The following is a 22,479-nucleotide window of genomic DNA, read 5'->3' on the forward strand; positions in this document are numbered from 1 at the left end:
ACGAATGGTTCAATAAATTTCATGATTCGAAGGGGACGTATGATTTGGACTTTCAGATTAAATAGTTTTGCTGCCTCTTCTTAATTCTTTCTGGTCTATTTGCATGTCGTTGTAAAATTTATGTGAACTGTGCCCACAATATGTTCAGGTGTATAGTGTTTAGTGTTATATATTTCAATATACATTTTTTTTTTTTTTGGTAAAATATTTCAATATACATAATAAATTGTGAATGCAAATAGTGTGTTAAAATCATGAGTTACAAATTGTTTTTTTTTAAAGATGAATCTATAAAATTCTCTAACTCGTTGGTTAAAGATAACATGTAGCTTTCTAAGCTCAGGTTCTCAAACACTATTCCGTTTGCTTATGTGCAATGCAAAGTCGATTAGTCAAAACTTCTTACAATAGATAAAGTTATAGATAAAACTTGAGGTCATAGTTCGAAAACGAAATAATTTTTTTTTTTTTAACTCATATATTTTAACCTCTTGAACAAGAGTTTTTACATTGGAGGATTTCATTTTGTTACTCTGATTTAGTTACAGTTAAGAACTTAGTAATAACGATCAAAGCATATCCACAGAATTGAATGAAAGGCAGATCAGAGAAGCTCATCTATATAAGGAGGGGAGTTATATCTCTCATATGCATGAAAACAGTATTGTACTAAATCATTTTGTTGTGATTTTTATGTCGAGCAACCACCCAAAAGGATACAACTCAATTCCATTTTTCTATTTCTATTTTACGTTACAATAATTTATTTAGGTGCCAAAGGTAACATGTTTACATCCCATAAACACTATTTTATTAGATGTAAATTTTTTTTAATATATTTGATGATAAATGGAACGTTCTGTGATAATGACATATTAACACGGTAGTAGGTAGGAAGGACTTTGGGATTCATTATTTTCTTAATAAGACTTTGAAAATTGAGATACCTTCCAAAATTTTTTATTTTCTTTTCCAAACCCAATTGATATTGATAGACTCCTTTATAGATTAAAAGCTATAGTACTAATCCTTGACTCATATCTTAACTCTACTATAATTAAGAAAATTAATCATCTAATTGAACTAGGGTACAGCTTTAAAAATTGTCACATGCTTCGATGATCTCAGTACGTTAATGGTGGATAATAACTTGACTACATGATTTAAATTCCACAATATACTGAGCACATCAAGTATTACCTAAAAAAAACCTTATAAATCCACAAAAACGTTATTTTATTATAAACCTATCAATTTCGACGATAAAAAATGCTATTGAAATAAAAATTGAATTTTAGTATAATAATTTTTATATGAACAATCAATTTCTTTGGTGAATAAAACCTATCAATTTTAAACGGACACAAGAAAATCATTATGTACTTACTAGTCGAAATCGAGAGAAAGAAAAAACACCTAATACGTGTAGCAGAGAGATGTACGTTTTTAGTTACTTTAAGGCAATAAGAAAGTGTTCTGAGATGTGTTCACAATGAACATCTTTTCAAAGGAGTAGGTGAGAGATGCTTCTCTCTTATTGTGCTACGACATTTCTACTCAATCATTACGTGACACGTGTCCCGTTTGAACATAATTCATTTTTTTAATCAGAAAAAAAATTGTAAGAATTTTTGCCATTTTATTTCTATGGTGGCTCTGGTTGTGGTAGGTGAGAAAAATATCAAAGATATATACATGTTTTTGGTTAAACAATTCAATGAAATATGAACCAACTCTATATGACTAGCAATGGCACTGTTTTATCGATTAGTTTAAAATTAGTTTAAAATTCGTTTAAAATTTTTTGAAGATTACCTTACTCAATTCCATTACTTTGAAGATTAGAGTTATTTCCAAAGGATCTCATTTGTATACAGTATTTGACAATGTCATATAGTATAAATTTAGGAAGTAGTGGAAATCAAATGGTTTGTTAAGTGTTCTTTTTCTTCTTTAATATTGATGATGAATATATAATATCTAGTAATTAATGGGAACACAACTACACAAGTAATGATTACAGTATAGCTTATAAATCGAGTTTAAGTTTATAAGATGCGATATAGTATATATTTACGAGTGATGGTTCTTTTATATGTACCTAGCTACTTATTTTCATAATTTCTAGCTACTCTTATAGTTCATGTACGTAAGAACATTTAAGATCAAACCAGTGATCTAGCTAGAGAGTACTGAAGTACATAGAAGGGACTTCACTTATTAGTTCTCTTCCATACATTGATACATCATACATACATCATTCAAGACAGGACGGTGTAAAGCTTGAGATGGTGTCAAGCATTTCGTCAGAGCACTAGTCTTTAGTACCACACTTGGCACTATACAAATATTTTTAAAAAACAAAAAAAAAAAGTGTTACGTATATGTATTTTAGTGAAGAAACGAACACTATTGTGCCGAACTAATTTGGTTAGAGCAGTTTTAGGTGAAACTTTTTCAATACTTTTATTTATATTTTTTTGACATTCTATGAAAGCAAATGTCAAGAAATGATTTAGCGTTGAAAAATATGATAACGATTTTTTTGAAGGAAAAACTAAGACCATCCTCAATGGTCAATTCTTATAGTAATCTTTAGTGTATTAGCATTTAAATATAAATCAAAATACACATAATTACCTAAGGATCGTATCTTATATAAGATTAAAAATTGGGTGTAAGAGGCGCATACGTGGCAAGGTTTGATTGGGTGTTATGAAAAAAAAATAATTCTCTCTCTCTCTCTAGCATCCAATCGGTCGAGCACATATAAACAAAACATTATACAAATCACTTTTAAATTAATTGTGCTTTGTGCTTATGTTATTTATGCAATAAATTGTATCTCATCTATATTTTTAGTTTTTATTTTCTAATAATTATTAACTTTTCAAAAATTAAATTGTTAATTTTTTAACTTTTTTATTTTTATTTTTTAATCCTAAGATCCACTACTTAAGAACCCATCAATGATTCTGCAATAAAACATAAAAACTTAATTACATTTCTTAACATCACTTTTTACAAATAAATTAATAAACAAATCACAAGATTTTTTTTTTAAAACCTAGCATTGAGGATGCTCTAAGAAATGAGTTTTAAAGAACAAAGTGTGGCGGTCCTCCGGTCCCCTCAGTCACCAAACTTATCATGTCGTCGTCGTCGTCTCAAGTCTCATTTCTCTACCCTTATATATATTAATCACTTTGTTTATTTGATTAATATATCTAATCTATTCTTATAAACTGATATTCAACTTAAAGTTTTATGTTAATAGTGGACTCTAAGACTGCACGAACTCAAGATGAGCCATATAATTTGCTTTAGATTGTCAAATATGTTGATTAATTAGTTAAGACTTTTCAACTTTCCTTCAGAATATCTACTATTTTTACCAAATCCTAATAACATAATTTTATAGTATTTTAACAAGTAATTAGTTTTTTCACTAAATATTGCATATAATCCTTTTAATCAAAATGAGAAAGTTAATAATGAACCTTAATTCATGGTTATGTAGTGGTTGAAAGGCTTATTTTTAGGGGGTTGAGAGATCAAAACTGAGTCTTTTCTTTTTTAAGTTGATTTTTTGATAATGATTGGTCATTATTAATGTCTTAAGTGACAAAAACACACTCTGGAATCTCTGATTAAGATAGCATTGAATTAAAACCTATAATCAATAAAGAAATTACTATCCGCTTTATACAAAAAAATTTATTTATGATAGGTCTTGTTTATATATAAGAGAAATCTGATGACAAATTTTATGTTAACTTAATATATTTATATAAACCTAACTAGAAAAAAAAAAACTGTTATGTTAGAAAATTTGATAGTAGAGTTATACGAGTGACACACCTAACAAGATATTAAGCACAGTTTGTTTTCTTTAATATATTAAAATGACATATGGTTACAAGAATATGACAACCTCATTAGTCATAAGTCATAACACACTTACGCAACGTCAAATACAATTTATGATACGTTTAGATATAAACCTACCCCTCATAAAAAAATCAGTTTTTAGTAGTACATGAAATTGTGAAGTACTACTTATGTATCACTAAAAATAGCATAGTTGTTCTTCTTTCTTGTCACCCAATTGAATAGCTGTTTAGCAAAGTTTAACATAACGTAATATATTACTTGAGTTGTAATTTAGTTTATTACGTAATTCAAGTTTAAAATCTAGTTGAACTGTAATTTGTTTTTCTTTACAACGGATCTTAATAATTTGTTTGGATGTATTATATCAGAAATATTTAACAATGGCATATTAGGCCGTAATATTATTTTATTACTAGTTTTTAGACATTAGGGACATATTTAATATGGTAAAATACAAAAAAAAAAAATGAAATGACTCGACTTTTAATTGGACCAAATCATGTAGCCAGATCAGAATTTTGCGTTAAAATATGCCAATCGTCTACCTTCTATAATATATTTTTCATATAAATAAACATCTCTCTCAACCTCCACTTCTCACCCATCACACACAATCCTCGTTACAAAAAAAAAAAACAGAGCAATCTTTCTAGAAAATACTCAAGATCTCACTAAGAATGGGTTCAACGGCGGAGACACAAATAACTCCGGTGCAAGTCACCGACGACGAAGCTGCCCTTTTCGCCATGCAGCTAGCTAGTGCCTCGGTTCTTCCGATGGCTTTAAAAGCCGCTTTGGAGCTTGACCTTCTCGAGATCATGGCCAAGAACGCTTCTCCCATGTCCCCGACCGAGATCGCTTCAAAGCTACCGACCAAAAACCCCGAAGCTCCTGTCATGCTCGACCGTATCCTCCGTCTTCTTACATCTTACTCCGTCCTCACCTGCTCTAACCGTAAACTCTCCGGCGACAGCGTTGAGCGGATTTACGGGCTTGGTCCGGTCTGCAAGTACTTGACCAAGAACGAGGATGGTGTCTCGATCGCTGCTCTTTGTCTCATGAACCAAGACAAGGTTCTCATGGAAAGCTGGTAAGATTTGTTTTCGATACTTCATGGATTCTTATTTTTTTCAATAGATCTTATGATTAAGTTAGAAATATTCTCTATATCTTTTTTCGTTAATGTTGTTTCATAGGCTATATGATTCATGGTTCATGTGATTGAAATGTAATTGTGCAAAGGTAAAGGTGACAGAGATAGGCACAAAGTGTCAAAGACAATCAGACAAATAAAGACACAACGACACGTATACCACTATAAAACTATATAGTATACAATTCTTTTAGTGGTTAAACAACCTCCTAGACAAAACAAAACAAATATTTGTATACAATTCTTTTAGTGGTTAAACAACCTCCTAAACAAAACAAAACAAATATTTGTTTTGTTTACAAAAGAAAGAAAATTATAAAAATGAAAGAAGCACAATTTGTTTTTTTTTTTGCACAAAACACTCTCTTACTTGTAAATTATTTTAATGTTATTGGCTTTAAATATAGAACTTCTTCTGATTACTGCGAGTAGCAAAAGAGGGATATAGAATAGGAATCTATTAGGAAAAGAAAGAATCAGTCTTTGGATTATTGAGCTACAAATAAAAGAAAACAGAACATTTAAAGTTCTGGTTTTGGTTTTCTTGAACCGGCTGGTTCTCTTTTCCATACCGGTACCTCTTTCTCAAAAATTACGCATTCTAATTAACTTGACGTGTAGTATCTAGTTTAAGAGTATGTATGTGTGTGTTGGTGTGTGTGTTTACTTAAACTCATGCAAAAGAGACATGATTCAGGTACCATTTGAAGGATGCAGTTCTTGATGGTGGGATCCCATTCAACAAGGCTTATGGGATGAGTGCGTTCGAGTACCATGGAACTGACCCTAGATTCAACAAGGTCTTCAACAATGGAATGTCTAACCATTCCACAATCGCCATGAAGAAGTTTCTAGAGACCTATAAGGGTTTCGAGGGATTGACTTCTTTGGTTGATGTTGGTGGTGGCATTGGTGCTACCCTCAATATGATTGTCTCCAAGTACCCTAATCTTAAAGGAATCAACTTTGATCTCCAACATGTCATCGATGATGCTCCTTCTTATCCCGGTATATTACATTTCATCGGATACAATTTTTATTTTTTTTAAAGATTGTTATCTTATTTCTAATAATAATTAATGTAGGTATCGAACATGTTGGGGGAGATATGTTTGTAAGTGTCCCTAAAGGTGATGCCATTTTCATGAAGGTTAGTAATTAATCAAGTTTTTTTTCTAAGACCAAAGTCAAGACTAACCTCATCAAGGTAAATAGATCTCAAAGATTTGTGTTCTCATTGTTGTAACAGTGGATATGCCATGACTGGAGCGACGAACACTGCGTGAAATTCTTGAAGAACTGCTATGAAGCGCTTCCAGAGGATGGGAAAGTGATATTAGCAGAGTGTATACTTCCAGAGACACCAGACTCAAGCCTCTCGACCAAACAAGTAGTCCACGTCGACTGCATTATGTTGGCTCACAATCCCGGAGGCAAAGAAAGAACTGAGAAAGAGTTTGAGGCATTAGCCAAAGCATCAGGCTTCAAGGGTATCAAAGTTGTCTGCGACGCTTTTGGTGTTAACATTATTGAGTTGCTCAAGAAGCTCTAAGAAAAATGTTTTTTTATGTACACGTCTACATCTACAATTCACCACCTTAATTTGTTTTACTCGTGTTATTGTTCTCTATAAACTATTGTGTTTAATAATGTATGGTTTATTAAGAATTTGATTAGAGTTGGCTTTTTACATTTGGTTATAAAAATATTGTACTTTGTCACTTTGTTTATGTAATTGTAAGAAGAATAAAATCATGATCATGAGCTTTTTTTTTTGTTTGTTTGACTTCAAACATTGAGCTATTATTGAATCAGTCAAAATATTATCTGATAGAACCAATCAATCTCACATTCAGACAATCATCCACGTGGACTCTGTGTTCGTTCACCGACCAAACTAGTTTCAACGAATCTTCATCAACTCAAAACTTCTCAAACTTATCTTTCTTTTTCTAGACTCTTCTAGCTTTGCTTCTCTCGTTACCGTTTGTTTATAAATAGTTACGACTCCTTCATCTTAATCTCGTCAAGAAACAAAAGTTTCAAACAAAAGCTACAAAGATTTAGATCAAAACACCAAATTCAAATTCAGAAGATGATGTCTATTTTTAGCCCCTTTGAAGCTCTTTACGCTGAATCCAATGGCTTCAAGATGAAGTTCTCCGGTGATCAGAAACAGAGCTCCGGTGGTGATCAGTCGCTGGAGACGGAACAACACAAGAACGCCGGGAAAACTCCGATTTCCTCTCAAGACGAAAAGAGTAGTGACAAGAAGAAGAAGATCCAACCGCTGAGGATAGCTCCAGAGCTTGATGGTGTTCATTGTTTTGAGACAATTCTTCCTCTTTAATGATCATGCATGATAAAAGTTTTATTTATTTCTTGTAAAAAATATATATTCCTTTGTATAAAAGATTTTAATCAGACAGCATTATTCCAATTCTACAAACTAATATGGAATCATCTGCCTTTTGGATTATTTTCAATCTAGTAGAGACGAATCTAAGTCCGTAAGTTTTATCTATAATTCTTGGTTTCAAGATTCTATGAAAGTAGTAGTCTGATGACTCTGACTTGTTGTTCCTTCTAGCTGACGTTTTCTTCCACCATTACTAAACCTCTTCCCAAGCCCTAAAAGAAACGCAGGAGGAACAAAAGCCCCTCCACTCAAACTGCAGACAACCGCAACAGCTCCACCGATGATCAACAGTTTCTTCAAATTCGCAGCTCGGTTTCCTTGGTTCAATGTAACCGGAGTTTCAGTGACAGGCGTTGCGCCGTTGCTGAGCGAAATGAGATGTTCTGATGTGACCTTGGCGTTGATTTGAGCCATGAAAGCAGGCCGAGAAAGCTTGGTTCCTCCTTCTGCGAGTCTTTGTGTTTGGTAAGCACGTAAACCGGGTTCCATCTTCTTCACTGCTCCCCACATTCCTCGTTTCACTCCAAGCTTTGCGATTTCTCTCGGTATCCCCATGTCTTCGTGGTGGAATAGAAGCACTTCGCAGGCACTTGTTACTCCATCCTCTCTTCTTGATTCCACTGCATATTGGGAAAAATGTTAACACTTTGTTTTTGACTTATTCAGTTCTTGGAAGATCATAAAGTGGTGGTGGATGTGGATCATTACCTGGTCGAATGCACCAGCTCGAGTAGAACAAATCCACACGTTTTTGTTTGTTGTTAGGCGGTAAAGAAGGAACCGATACTCCCTGAACCAAGAATAAGAAATGATCTTAGAGTGTTGCTTTTTCTATATAACTTCCCAAACTAACTGATTTAGATTCAACTGCAATAAGAAACTAGCCTGTTCTTTGTTACTTCTACTCTATATGACATCAATGTAAACGATTCCATTTTTGCTACTGCCAACTAGTACATACCTTTGTAACACAGTAATAAGAGTTGCCACAATTCCATATCCTGCGACCGATCACATACTCTCTATCACTGCAGAAGAATGGGAACTGCAACACAGGAACATACATAAAAGGAAAGATCAAACTAGGAACTAATCATCAAAATGTTACCAAAACAAAGCAAATAGAGAGACTAATTTACCTTTCGTATCCATCTAACAATCATAGTTCCGGTACTTGTACACTCTTCAACAGTTGTGGAATTAGAAAGCATTGTATCCCAAGTTGGTCTAAACTCATCATCCCAGAAAAAGTCTCTTAAAATCTCAGGAGTTGCATCTTCAAACACAGTTCTGCTTCTATACTCAGTAGGACCATTCTAAAACAAAACACAAAAGACACATCAAGATTCAAAAGGCAAAGAGAAACAAATCTTTATCTACAAAGTTCAAACACACAACACAAAGAAGAACTAATAATTTACCTTAGGTTCTCTCAACCAAGCTTGATATCTCATACCAGAAGTGAAACGATCCATCATCTGAATCCAAGCTTGACCACCATCTTTCCTCTCAACCAATTGCACAAGATGTCTCAAATCTAACTCCGTTACAGTATTAGGCAATCTCTCCTCTGTTTTCTTCACTCTACACAAACCAAAAACACAAAATCAACAAACCAAACAAACAACATCCATTTTAATCACACAAGCCTCAAATTAACTAACTCACCTTGAAACCAAATTCAAATGTTGTTCAGAAGAATCAGACGATGATGAAGAACAATCAGGAGAAACTGTTCTCTGTTGTCTTAAAGCCATAGTCCATGTATCACAAACAAGAGCCTTTAAGCAAGGAGCTGACCCAAAACCCTTTAATGGAGAAGAAACAGAACTAGAAGAAGGAGATGGTAAAGACAAATCAAAAGATCTCGGAGCAGAACAACGCAATTTTACTTCTCGATCACCAGAAGAAGAAACCCATCTCGGCTTCCATACCCATCCAATGATCAATCCAATAACAAAAGCTAACCATCCTGTGATTAGCCCTAAGATTATACTCTCAAGCAAAGCCATAACTTTACAGAGGATAAGTTAGAAAAAAGGATAGAGCTTTATATAAGTTGAAAACTTAGAAGAAATGAAAAAAAAAAAAAAAAAAAAACGAATCTTTGTTTTGGATAAAGATCAAAAAATTTCACGAGAGAGGCGGTGAGAGAGGAAGAAGACAAAAAGAAAGGGACACGAGTGGTGAAGAAGAAGAAGAGATTAAATCTGTGGTTAAAGGGTTATTTCGTAGACGCTAAGTAGTAGTAGCCATTGATGGGGAGCTTTTGAAAGGTCATTGCTTTTTTAAGAGGCAGAGAAGAAACTATAACAAAAATGGTGGACGGAGAGTGTGAAACGACGACCACCGTCCATCAATAAGGACCATTTCTAAATTTTGATTTTGGAGAAGGATGAAGAGTTCAAATCTTGTAGGGTTTATTTTTCTTTCCCTAAATTAAATTCTGAGTTTGATTAGTCCTTTTTTCACCTTTTTAATACCGTAACGTTTATTCAATGTCATATTTTATAAGTATGACTATAGTATTAAATATTTGACTTTTTCTTTTGAGAAGACTTTGACTATGGTGTTTGTATTCACTAGCATTATTAACTCATCTCTCTCATGTTCCACGTTTTGATCATCTACATGTCTTTTCATCTTTTCGAACTAATTTTCTCATAATTTTCACCGATGGTGACACTACTCTATATCGTTGATGTAGTCATCACCACTACTACCACTTCTGTTGTTGTCATCACCACAATTACAAATTGTGATTATGGACGGTAGTATGAATGTATGATGTGGTATTGGTGGGTGAAGCAGTCGTGATTGTGTAATAAACTAAAATAAATTGATAATTGATGATACGGTAATGATAGTTGCGGCGGACTTGCCGATGATTTGGTTGGCAGTGGTTTAAATGATCTTTTTTAAAAAATGGTTATGATATGATATGTATGTATATAATAGTTTTCATAATCTATTGATTCTATTCAGTGTTTATGTACTTAATAATGTTGACGGCGTTATATTGTATGGTTTTTTAGCGTTGATTGGGTTTAATTGTAGCTTTTTTTAATTGGAGGGTTGATTTGCATATTATTGAAGGTTTTAAGGAGTTAGTTTTCAATTTTCCCATATTAAACGTAATGGAATATGAAATCTCACCAGGCCCAATAGGACGACATTGAACAACGTTTTAGTTATCAAAGTTAAACCCAAAGTACAACCGTTAAATCAAAAACTTGGGTTTTGGTGGATATAGCCATTAGCCATGGTGATCTTATCATCTCTCGTCTCTTGTTCCGTCTCACCGCCGACTAATCTCCGTCTTCATCTCCCGCCGTTTACAGCTCTCTGTTCCTATGGAGCCTTCCCTGCTTCTTCTACATTTCGGTCTGAGCTACGGCCATTGCATCTCCGCTGCTTAGATCGTCGGGAAACAGCTCTTATTTTCCGATGTAGTTGCCTTAGTTCTCCGATTGATGCCGGAAGTCAAATTGGTAGGTGAATCTGATATTCTGATACTTCTCTTCCGTTAAATGTTTTCATTTGTTTTCTTTGGAGCATATTCACAAACACTTGGTGTGCGTTTAATCAGTGGCTTCTTTCACTTTTCAGAGTCTCTGTTTTCGTTATTCCGAGATATTGGGTTTAGTGAAGAGGAAACTGAGATGATTTTAGCGAAGAACCCAGATATAAAGTCGGCACCTTTGGATACAATCGGTGCTCGCGTTGCTTCTCTTCAATCTCTGAAAATCAATGGCTTTGCGCTTCAGGGTTTGATAGCAAAGAGTCCTAATTTATTGACTTCCGAAGAATTCGATGTCGTTAATAGTTTCTTGGTTGATGAACTCGAAGGAAGGCTTGAGCCTGAACTACTTGAGCGCTTACTTGCTGTGGCAGACACATCTATCTTGCTTAGTTTCAATCAGAAGGTGAGATTGCTTATCCTCCATGGTATACCCAAAGAAAAGATCTCTCACGTGTTGAACAAAGTATACTTAAATAAACTGCTGTATCAGAAATCAGTTGAAGACATTGAGAGATTGATTAGTTTCTTGGAACCTTTTGGTGGAATCGGTATAATAGCGAGGCGGCCAGTGATTCTCAATAGTGACTTGGATAGTCAGTTGATTCCTAGGGTAAATTTCATTAGGGATCTAAGCGGGGAAGACGATTTCGCCACTGGAACTGTGCTACGTAGACTTCCTGCCATATTGAGTTACAGTGTTGAGCATATGAACAGCCATGTTGAGTTTCTTAAGTCTTTTGCTGGCTTGACGAGCGAACAAGTGTTTAAGATTGTTCATGTGTTTCCTAATGTTATCAGCACTAGTAAAGAGAGGAAACTGAGACCGAGGATAGAGTTTCTGAAGGAATGTGGTTTTGATTCCGCCGGCATGTTCAAGTTCTTGAGCAAAGCACCGTTGTATCTAGCACTGTCTGAAGATAATCTCTCGCACAAACTCGGGTTTCTGGTGAAGATTGGATATAGGCATAGAACAAAGGAACTGGCTTTTGCGATGGGAGCTGTGACCAGAACAAGCTCTGACAATATGCAGAGGGTAATTGGACTGTACTTGAGCTATGGTCTTTCGTTAGAAGACATTCTAGCTATGAGCACAAAGCATCCTCAAGTCCTGCAGTATAATTATAGTTCTTTAGAAGAAAAACTGGAGTATTTGATTGAGTACATGGGACGTGAAGTCGAAGAGCTTCTTGCATTCCCTGCATTTCTAGGGTACAAGCTTGACAGCAGGATCAAGCATCGGTACGAAGAAAAGTTGAAGAGCAGAGGTGAGAACATGTCTCTTAACAAGCTTTTGACAGTATCAGCTGAAAGATTCTCTAAGGCAGCAGAAAGTATCGAAATGATTTGTTTATGATTGAGTGACAAAAAGAAACTACAAAGAAGTCGAGTTGATTGAGAACTTACAACTGAGAGTTTAGTTTACAATTTTCTCACTTGGATAACGACATTAATACTTTACCTGCTTTGATTTATAGATTTAAGCTATAAGCTTTTGTATATTCATTAATGTTCTTGCTCGGTTTGTGCGGCAGTCCATGAATAAAAATGTAACATAGCATTGTCTTTCTCGACCAGCTCTTGTTGCAACTTTTGGTATGAATCTCTGGTGAACAATGCAAATCTTTTCTCTATCTTTATAAATCATACCAATTTGGCGTTTCAGAGCTGTTTTTCTAATTCAATATATACTTACTTATATTAAAGTGATCACTTACGTTTACTCTATTGTTGTCATTGTCGGTTACAAAACACAAGAGGCAAATGAATATGTGGAGGATGTTGTTATGTCGAAGCTGAGAACAAAGTTGGAAGAATAAAAAGGAACTGAGTATATTGGACGACGATTGAAAGCAAACTGTTTCTTCTCTTGGGCAGAGCAAATAAGTGGGCCTTGACCCGTATACCCCTAAGTCATGTCATGTACTCCGCTAAAAGTCCCACATCGCTCATCTAGGATTAAGTCTTGTTTTATATATATGGCTAGCAAGCAACAATGGTCACGACCTTACTTGAACAGGATCTGTTCTATAGGCTCGTACCTCTGTATCCTTGATTTCTAAGGAGACAGGCCCTTAACCCTGGTTGATGAACCATGACCGTGCGATCAGAGCGTGATTAACGGCTACGATTGTCTTCGGACGCATCCGGTGCTGTAGAGGATCGTTACTCGGCTTGGTTCTACCTTGCCGGGGTGGTCGCACGGCGGTCTGACAGGTTCCTTTTTTTCCTCTTTTTTTTTTTGGTTTTTTAAATAAAACAGCTCTTCATTGAATCGTTTGCAAGCTGGGTTATACAGACCAATACCTCTTTTACTCGAGCGTATCTGAATAGTGAACATAAACTATTCCATTACATGTCGTTGCAAGCTAGTGAAGTTTTTCTCAAGCTATTTCAAGAAACAAGAACAGAGCAAACAAGACGTCCATAGTTGAAAACATATCAAATATGTCATTAGGCCAACCTTGAATTTGTTTGTTATTATTGTTGATAAGATAAACCAATACTTTGCCCAAAAAAATAAAACATATAAACCAATACATGTGAATAATATCTTCCCTTAATGGTTAGAATAAAGAAGCTCTTCTTGAATATTGGAACTAGAAGCTAAAAGAAGCCTAATTTAATGCATTCTGATATAAACAAGACCATAGCTACTTCATTTCTTGTGTGTAGGAGCAGCTGCTTCGATGCGAGAACAACTATCTTTTAGAAGAGGAGGGAAGAAAGGATTTAGCGGAAACATTTGTCGCCAACACTTTTTCTAATTCTATGGAGGAGAATGATTTGTTTGATTGATTGAGATGGTTTGGTGATCCAAAGAAACAAAGACTTTTATAGAGTAACCTCAAGGATACGGTACATGTTTTACGAAGAGTTACATTTTCATAGTTCGTTACATATAACATAACTTTGAATTAAAACATGGAACTGTTTACACTTTCACAAGCTAATATCAGTAATTCAAGTTTGTAGACTTTAAAACAATTAATCCAAATAAATATCTATGCGGACTTTAACGTTTTATTCAACAATGACTTAAGTCTGTTGCATTTTTTCTTTTCTAACAGCAAAATTTCCTAAATGACAAATACAAAACCAATGTAAAAAGCTGTGTATATTATACAAAAGTGGAATATAAGGTAGAATACGGTTCTGGTACACAACATTCATATAATCTCTCGGTTATGTCAACCTTTCGAAACAAATCATGGGAAGTGTTACACTTAACAAATAAAATAATTTAAGTTAGGGTTGGAGCTTTAAACCTAAATAAGTGGGCCTTAATTGGCACGTAAATTGCCTAAGCAATAAAGCAAATCATGTCATGTACTAACCAAAAGTCCCACATCGCTCATCTAGAAATAAATCTCGTTGTATATATATGGCCACAAAGCGACAATGTTCACGACCTTACTTGAACAGGATCTATCCTATAGGTTTGTACCTCTGTATCCTTGATTTCTAAGGAGACAGGCCCTTAACCCTGTAGAGGATCGTTACCCGGCTTGGTATCAAACTTAGCTGGGGTGATCGCACAGCGGTCTGACAGGTTCTTCTTTTTCTTCACTACCCTTAGAGCAACATTAACGTTAAGCTCTTAAGTTTTAATCTTAAGAGTATTTAATTAGTAAATTTGAAAAAGTACAAGATAAGAGTTGTGAATTGGTTTATAGTTTTGAGAGGTGATTATTGGTAGGCTCTTAATTAGGCAAAATAAAAGGCATAGGTTAAGGAAGAAGAGTGGTCATGAACTGCATAAACCCATCGGTGACATTAAGCAAAAGATCAATATTTGGCGATCGCTTATCAACGTCGCCGTGATGAGCCGTTGTCTTCCTGATCAATTCGAAGGTTTAACGGATTTGAGGAAGTGAGAACGCGAAATCAAGTGAATCTCATCGCTAGCTAAGCTTGTCATGTAGATCCCAGATTTTCTGAAGAACAAATTCGATTTCTTCGATCTCGTGAAATCTGAGTGAGAAAAGAGAGAAGACAAAGACTGTGCCCTTAACCCTGCTTGATGAACCATGACTGTGCGATCAGAGCGTGATTGATGGCTACGATTGTCTTCGGATTCATCAAGTGCTGTAGAGGATCGTTACCCGGCTTGGTACCAAACTTAGCTGGGGTGATCGCACAGCGGTCTGACATGTTCTTCTTTTTCTTCACTAACCTTAGAGCAACATTAACGTTAAGCTCTTAAGTTTTAATCTTAAGAGTATTTAATTAGTAAATTTGAAAAAGTACAAGATAAGAGTTGTGAATTGGTTTATAGTTTTGAGAGGTGATTATTGGTAGGCTCTTAATTAGGCAAAATAAAAGGCATAGGTTAAGGAAGAAGAGTGGTCATGAACTGCATAAACCCATCGGTGACATTAAGCAAAAGACCAATATTTGGCGATCGCTTATCAACGCCGCCGTGATGAGCCGTTGTCGTCTTCCTGATCAATTCGAAGGTTTAACGGATTTGAGGAAGTGAGAACGCGAAATCAAGTGAATCTCATCGCTAGCTAAGCTTGTCATGTAGATCCCAGATTTTCTGAAGAACAAATTCGATTTCTTCGATCTCGTGAAATCTGAGTGAGAAAAGAGAGAAGACAAAGACATTGTGTTTTTTTTTTCCCTTCTTTTTCTTCTTTGACCAATATAGTGATGCCACGTGTGCGTCTCTTATGCTTGTTTATGTCTCTTAATTAAAAGACGTATCTTAAAGAAAATCAACATTAAACATTAAATTTTAATCTTAAATACCTTAAGAATCACCTAACATCTCACCGATAATGGTGGTCTTAGCATGTTTTGAATCTCTTATCTTTATATGATTTCTTAAGGAATTTTATGCAATCTTAACTTGTTTTCTTTTATATTTCTAATTTCTACTTTTCAATTTTTGTCTTCATGACGGTTAGTGAGTACACCTTTGGGTTTAGTACGTAAATTAGTGTGGTCGTTGATTAATTCAAGATGCGAAGGGATTAATTTTACTCTCTAGGTGTTCTTAAGGCTAGAACAAAGAAATTCGTCAATATTATTATATTAAAACAAGATATATATACACACTAGAACTAAACAAAACCAAATTTAAAAATTAAACGGAATAAAGAGCTTAGTGTAGGTGATCTAAGGAGGTATTCCTCTGTTTCCTTGATTTCTAAGGAGAAAGGCCCTTAACCCTGGTTGATGAACCATGACTGTGCGGTCGGCTTGGTTCTTCCTTGCCGGGGTGGCTGCAGGGCGGTCTTACAGATTCCTCATTGAGTGAGTACTTGACGCAAAGTGTAATTTTACAACAAAATTTATTTAATCTGCCAGCCAAACGAATTAAACAATCTTAAGACAAATTGACCATACCTCAACGCTCGTTTATTTTGTAATCATAAACAAAGGAAAAACCTAGAGAAAAGGCCATATTTGACAAGCATAACTCAGGTTTAGTACGTCTTAGAAGTTTTCCATTAGCACTATCCATAGCCCAATATCTTACAAAAAGAGTAAAGATGACAAGCGCGAGTCACTGATAAGAACCTAAGAGCTGCGAATGAGAGTGACTGTTAACATGGGGGAAAAAAGAAGAAGAAGCAATGAGACACAATAACGGTAGCTATAAACCTACTTTTGGGAATAGTGACATCAAAATCATCACATGTACAAGCTAAAGCTGATATCAGTTTTTTAACTTTACATGTGATGATATTGATGTCGCTATACAAGTTCAACTCTACATTTTTTTGTTGCAATATATCCTATTCCAAAGTATAATTATGTGATCATCATCAATTCTTAGGTACTTTCACATCTATGGCTTTGGCTTTTGTCAGATGCCATATGAACATATTGGGAAGAGTGAGGAAGATTGAGAGAGCCGTCAAAGCGCAAGGAAGAATGAACACAAAAGGAAATATGAAATCAAAAGTTCTTCTGGCCTCGTCTCAGTTCCCATATTTCCTTTTCCTTCTCAGTCTTCTTCACTCTTCCCAAGATGATCCTATGACATTTTTCTTTTATTTGGATCCTATGTACCTTCCATTGCACACTGTTATTTTCTTCTTCTTTGATATAGAGGAGATAGGGGAATTAGTTTGGGATGGTTTGGTTGTCAAAAGAAAGAAACAATTTATAGATCAGTAACTCAAACGTGAACGTAATTCATTACAAAAGAGTTGCATTTTCGAGATTCGTCAGTTACGTCAACTTTTGAAACAATCACTAGAATACTAGATATAGAATTTACAAGAGTTACATTTTGAGATTCGTCCGTTATATATGTCTAACATTGTAGTAAATAAGATGTTTTCAGTATTTACATTTTGTAACAGCAACGTTTATAATACTCCATTTTCTTTAGTTTTGAATGAATAAAAAATAATTTCACTTATAACATGAACCAAATCAAAAGATGTAAAAATTCATTGATTCTTATGTAATAATAATCTGTCTGTAACATTTATATGTAATAAAAAAAAGCTTAATCAATGACTTATTTTCTTCAGCATTTCTAATATTTTGGATCGGAAAAATAAAAAACAATAATCGGACGTAACTCGAACAATAATAAATGTTTGCATATTCCTGTTTTTATTTAATAAACCTAAACGATATCTCCTTTACTAAACAGAGACAGAGAGCCTCCAATAATAATTCTAATCAAGCTTTAGGCTACAATAACAGTATATGTAATTGGGTTTAATCTTAATGGGCTTTAATGATCCTTAAAAAGCTTCCTCACTGATTTGCTATATCCCACATCGGTTGTAAGACTTAGGAATAGTCAGTGAAACTCTAGTATAAATAAAGAGCATAGAGCTGTCTCCAAAGACTCACGGAGCCGTGCAGTGAAGACAAAGTGAACTATTCTTTCGCCTTTTACTAAAGAATACCGTGTCTTCTCTGCATTTATTAGCGGCATACCCCTATTTTTGGAAAGGTTTATTTATAAATAAACCTCCATCAAATCATTTGGTTAAACTTTTGCATTATCTCTAAACTTGAGTTATTAGTTCAAATTGGCAGAATAGAAAGAATCATGGTTTCAATGAAGATTTTAAGTTTTCTTGGATAACAAGAAAACCTCATACGTAGGATCGAGCCTCTACTAATTAATTTGTCCACTGTGACAAAGCATATGTGATTGCTTAAACATTACGTGGATTTTAACACATACCTTTAATACAGAGATTTAATGAATAAATGAAAGCTGTGAGATTAAGCCAGTAACTTGAATTTCTATATTATTTGTAGATCTCTTATTAAAACCTAGAACAAAGCAACCAACCAACATTTGGAATTGAGAAAATTCTTGTATAAGCTGGTCCCGTAGCTACTTCACTTGTGTGTAGGAGCGGCTGCATTGATGCGAGAACATTTACTTTTAAGAAGAGGAGGAAAGAACGGATTTAGCGGAAAAATTCGTGGCCAGCATTTGGCATCAACAGCTGAGAACGCCTTGCAACACATTGGTCCGACATTACCAAACTTTCTTGTGAAAACTGATTTGTAGATTTCACTTAAGCAACCTTCAACGTTGACAAGTGATGACAGACATTTTGTGAGATCGATGGGAGAACCAGGGAATTGTGGTTTCGTGTGTGCGGGTGCAGCTGCGTTGATGCGAGAGCACATATTCTTGAGAAGAGGAGGGAAGAATGGATTCAATGGAAACATTTTTGGCCAACACTTTGCATCGATTTCCACAAACGCCTTGCAGCATGTTGGTCCAACGTTTTGAAACTTACCGGTTAAAGCAGATTTTAAGATTTCGATTTCGCAACCTTGAATCTTAAGGAGCGATGACCAGCATTTCGCGAGATCAATTGGGGAGCCAGGAATGGTAGGAAGTTGAGCAAGCCCCGGCTTCACTAAAGTAGTGGCACACAAAGTCACAACTAGAAGTGTGGAGAGAAGAGCTTGGATCTTACCTTCCATGGTGACTAGTCTATTGATTATTGTTTTCTTATTCTATAGAGGAGAATGGTTTGCTTATGGATTGAGATGGTTTGGTGATCTAAAGAAACAAACAATTTATAGAGTAACCTCAAGCTTAACGGGTACGGTAAAATTTATTAAGAAGAGTTACATTGGCAATTTCGCATAGTCTTTGACTCGTTACTTGTGACAAACTTTAGATTAATACATGGAACTGTTACACTTGCGAAATGATATCAGTAACTCATGTTGTAGGCCTTTAAACAGTTAATCCAAATAAATAGCTATTTGGACTTTTGACGTTTTACTGAATCAGATGTTTTATTCAATCTCTTCTTTTGTTTATTTCACATCTTTAAGCCAAACCAAAGGTTAAAAACAGAGAGGAGGAGACTCATATTAAATTTTAGGCCAAGCCTACGAGCTTCTCGCTGACTTCCCAAACTTTACGAGCTTTCTCGATGTCACTAGCTTCTTGAGACAGCTGATTCTCAAATGAAGCCGAGCTCTTGTTCCAGCTCCAATACACTCCCGACTTCGTCAAGCTTGGATCACCCACCACCTTTAACAAAGAAATTACATAGGTTGAGTAAACAGCAAGAATAAGAAACTAAAAGAAAGGTTTCTTGCGTCGCAAACAAAATTAGGTTTTGGTTAATTTGCTTTACCTGAGCAAGTCTTTTCCCAGCCTCTCTCTCGGAGACGTAACCTTTTGTGATGTACTTTTGGAAAGGAGGAAAGAGGGCACGGAAGAGAGGAATGTGCTCTCTGAACAAACCTGTCGTCGCGATACAACCCGGGTAAAGGGAAGCGAAAGTGATGCCGGTTTCTTCATGGAAACGCCTATGAAACTCTTGCATTGTCAACATGTTGCAGATTTTACTGTCTTTATACGCCTTTGCACCGTTAAATTCTCCTCCATCTATCATCGCCGAGCTGTTTAGCCCGCTCAGTCCCGCCGCTAGTCCCCTCAAGTCCCCGAGATTCGCCTTCGGAGGTACATTACCCGCCAATGTATTGGTGTTTCCTGCTCAACAAGAAACAAACGTATACAGTTTTAGGTATAGGGTTATAGAGTAAGTAGGAAATACATAAAACGTTCCTCTCTTAGAGGAAGCTATTACCAGTTATGGATCCAACAATGATGAGACGTTTCGACGGATAATCAGAATTCTTCAAGTCATCAATCAACAATCTTGAAAGAAGAAAGTGGCCCAAATGGTTCGTCCCAACACTAAGCTCAAAGCCTTCAGCAGTGAAAGTAGGTTGATTAGCCGTTGGCTGATAAACCGCGGCATTGCAAACCAAAACATCGAGAGGCATCTCGGCTCGCCTGAAGTTATCAACGAACTGTCTCACGCTGTCCAAAGACGCTAAGTCCATATGCATCACCGTGTAGCTGTCCCTAGGCATCCCTGCGGACTTAGAAGCTCTCTCTGCCTTGAGGAAATCTCTGCACGCCATTATCACGTGCCATTTACCTGTCTCCGCTAATGCCTTGGCCGTTGCCAAACCTAGCCCTGAGGAAGCTCCCGTGACAATAACGTTTCCTTTTCTAAGGGTTTTCTTGCGGTCTATGGAAGATTTTGTGACTGAAGGAGTTGAAGTCGCGATTGCTTGAGCTCGAATACTCACATTATTTTTCCTCAAGCTCTAGCAGAGTAGAAGTAATCTTAATTAGTTTTACTACATCATTCAGTTTCCAAGAAAATACTCATCATAAACTTAGAACTATAAGATTGTGTTACGCACCTTGCATCTCAATGAAGAAGAGACGAAGTCAGCTTTAGTTTGTTCAGAAAGTGAAACACCAAACAAACTAGAATCTTTAGATGATGATGATGAAGCATTTAGTTTCCCCTGCAACAAAAAAGAAAATGCAAATTAATATCCGAGACAGGTCATAAACAAGATTAATAGAAACTTAAAAAAAAAGAGTTAACAAAATACATCTTTGCGAACAGAGAAAGCTGAGGAGACCAAAGAAGCAGCTTGAAGGGCCATTGTTTCTCTTAAAGACTTAAAAAGAGTGTTAAGTAATGTGATGTTCTGCAAATGTCAATGCTTGTGTGTTGTTTATATAGGAGTTGAGACAAGTTTTAGTTTGCTCCCCTCCCCCCCATATGTTTTTTCCTAGGATATGTGTGGATAAGGTGAAAGCTTATTCCACGTCAGATTCTCAGAACCAATGAGAATTCGAGAATTAGATTTCCTGTCAGTAGATATTATATTGTATAAATTTTCATGGGACTCCATCTCTTTTGGTATGGGAGGATTGAGAGATAGAGAGCTATGAAACAAAAGTATACTCTGAATTGTTATGGACTCTCTGATCTAGAGATAACATTGTTCATTTAAATAAATGAAATTATAAATTGTCATGTATCTATACTCTATAGATAGACTGACTGTAATGGAAACTACAATATGTGTATACAATTTTGCCAAGTTCGAAATTTTAAAGACAAACTAACATTGTGGTATAAGAAGGTATTTTTACTTTCAAGAAAGATGATAACTTAAAAACTGATTCATTACTAGAATGTAGCAAAGGAGAAAATGCAATAACTCCAAAAGAAGATACTCTTACTACACTTGAAAAACAACAACAACTGCAACAAGGCAATTAGAAAAGTACCTAAGCAAAATAAACCAAAACAAAAACAGCAATATTTTTAGTTCGTCACACCCTTAAGGCTTGGAGTATTATGCATAATCGTGGATGCATAACTGATGGAGACACCATTTTCAAAAGAATTAACTGATGGAGACATAATTAGATTTTGAGGTGGAATGTGGAAAGGGGTTGCGATTTTGAAATTAGAATTGATGGTAGGGTAGTATTCAGCCACATCAAACACTGAGATTCCGTCTGCATCCCAGATTACGACACTGTTTCTGTTAACGCCAGGAAAGGAAGAAGCAGTGACACAGAAAGGTTCAGACAGTGAGAGGAATATGGAGAGATCTCCAATGTCTTTAGTGTTAAGCCCTTAGGTTGTATTCATGGTGTACTCTAGTGATAAAATTGTTCATTGAAATGATGGATTGAATTGTTATGTATATAAGATAGACGGTAATGGAAAGTACAATATGTGTATACAAAAACATTATTATATATTCTTCATGCTGAGTTCGAATTATATCAAACTAGGGATGGACCCGCACGTACGTGCGGGATTGGTTGCAAAAACTATGTTTATCATAAAGTTTCTAATATTTTACTCGACATGATATAAGACTCGGATCGAGTGTGAACTGAATGACTGATAAATTAGAAATCAATTAAATTTGTGAACTATCACATCACATAAACTAATGAAAAACATTAAAACTTTTGAATAAAATAACATAAATATAGATATCAGGACAGTCAAACCCGTTCACTATACATGTCCTACAACAAATTGAAATATTTCGTTCCACCCACATGAATAAATAGTATGTCTTCAGCTTGCCCGTTACCCATAATTCCCTTTTGTATATTATTAGAATTAGTTAATATAATAATTTTTTATTTTCTAAATTACCCGTTCCCTTTCCGTTATTTCTTGTCCCAATATTTGA

The 22,479-nt window shown here is 35.3% G+C and overlaps 6 protein-coding genes, 2 non-coding genes and 1 pseudogene across 8 annotated transcripts; 6 read left to right on the forward strand and 3 right to left on the reverse strand.

Moving 5' to 3' along the window:
- The first annotated feature begins 4,478 nt into the window (after positions 1-4,478).
- Positions 4,479-6,814, forward strand: LOC17876808 (flavone 3'-O-methyltransferase 1). Its single transcript, XM_006280619.2, has 4 exons — positions 4,479-4,984; positions 5,745-6,055; positions 6,133-6,197; positions 6,297-6,814. The coding sequence occupies exons 1-4, from the start codon at positions 4,572-4,574 to the stop codon at positions 6,597-6,599; spliced, it is 1,092 nt and encodes a 363-aa protein (XP_006280681.1). The 5' UTR covers positions 4,479-4,571; the 3' UTR covers positions 6,600-6,814.
- Positions 6,815-7,027: 213 nt separating this feature from the next.
- LOC17877320 lies at positions 7,028-7,500 on the forward strand. The gene has a single exon (XM_006282295.2). It carries the CDS (start codon positions 7,143-7,145, stop codon positions 7,395-7,397), a length of 255 nt encoding a protein of 84 aa, XP_006282357.1. The 5' UTR covers positions 7,028-7,142; the 3' UTR covers positions 7,398-7,500.
- Positions 7,408-9,808, reverse strand: LOC17875782. The gene is made up of 6 exons (XM_006280394.2): positions 9,135-9,808; positions 8,888-9,050; positions 8,606-8,782; positions 8,428-8,511; positions 8,175-8,256; positions 7,408-8,086 (listed from the first exon to the last, which is right to left on the reverse strand). Exons 1-6 carry the CDS (start codon positions 9,476-9,478, stop codon positions 7,584-7,586), a joined length of 1,353 nt encoding a protein of 450 aa, XP_006280456.1. The 5' UTR covers positions 9,479-9,808; the 3' UTR covers positions 7,408-7,583.
- An 863-nt stretch (positions 9,809-10,671) lies between these two features.
- On the forward strand, positions 10,672-12,609 carry LOC17876836 (transcription termination factor MTERF8, chloroplastic). Its single transcript, XM_006280290.2, has 2 exons — positions 10,672-10,957; positions 11,076-12,609. Exons 1-2 carry the CDS (start codon positions 10,729-10,731, stop codon positions 12,341-12,343), a joined length of 1,497 nt encoding a protein of 498 aa, XP_006280352.1. The 5' UTR covers positions 10,672-10,728; the 3' UTR covers positions 12,344-12,609.
- A 379-nt stretch (positions 12,610-12,988) lies between these two features.
- Positions 12,989-13,206, forward strand: LOC111829106. Its single transcript, XR_002832665.1, has one exon. It is a non-coding gene; the product is annotated as a small nucleolar RNA U3 (small nucleolar RNA).
- A 1,188-nt stretch (positions 13,207-14,394) lies between these two features.
- Positions 14,395-14,542, forward strand: LOC111829112 (annotated as a pseudogene).
- A 3,270-nt stretch (positions 14,543-17,812) lies between these two features.
- LOC111829121 lies at positions 17,813-17,933 on the forward strand. Its single transcript, XR_002832679.1, has one exon. It is a non-coding gene; the product is annotated as a U5 spliceosomal RNA (small nuclear RNA).
- Positions 17,934-18,312: 379 nt separating this feature from the next.
- On the reverse strand, positions 18,313-18,912 carry LOC17874974. The gene has a single exon (XM_006281703.1). It carries the CDS (start codon positions 18,910-18,912, stop codon positions 18,313-18,315), a length of 600 nt encoding a protein of 199 aa, XP_006281765.1.
- A 405-nt stretch (positions 18,913-19,317) lies between these two features.
- On the reverse strand, positions 19,318-20,916 carry LOC17876907 (protochlorophyllide reductase A, chloroplastic). The gene is made up of 5 exons (XM_006280480.2): positions 20,863-20,916; positions 20,665-20,772; positions 20,037-20,565; positions 19,581-19,939; positions 19,318-19,474 (listed from the first exon to the last, which is right to left on the reverse strand). The coding sequence occupies exons 1-5, from the start codon at positions 20,914-20,916 to the stop codon at positions 19,319-19,321; spliced, it is 1,206 nt and encodes a 401-aa protein (XP_006280542.2). The 3' UTR covers position 19,318.
- Positions 20,917-22,479: the final 1,563 nt, after the last annotated feature.

This window comes from Capsella rubella, unplaced genomic scaffold (genome assembly GCF_000375325.1).
Source record: "Capsella rubella cultivar Monte Gargano unplaced genomic scaffold, Caprub1_0 scaffold_8, whole genome shotgun sequence".
In the NCBI taxonomy this organism is placed as follows: domain Eukaryota; kingdom Viridiplantae; phylum Streptophyta; class Magnoliopsida; order Brassicales; family Brassicaceae; genus Capsella; species Capsella rubella.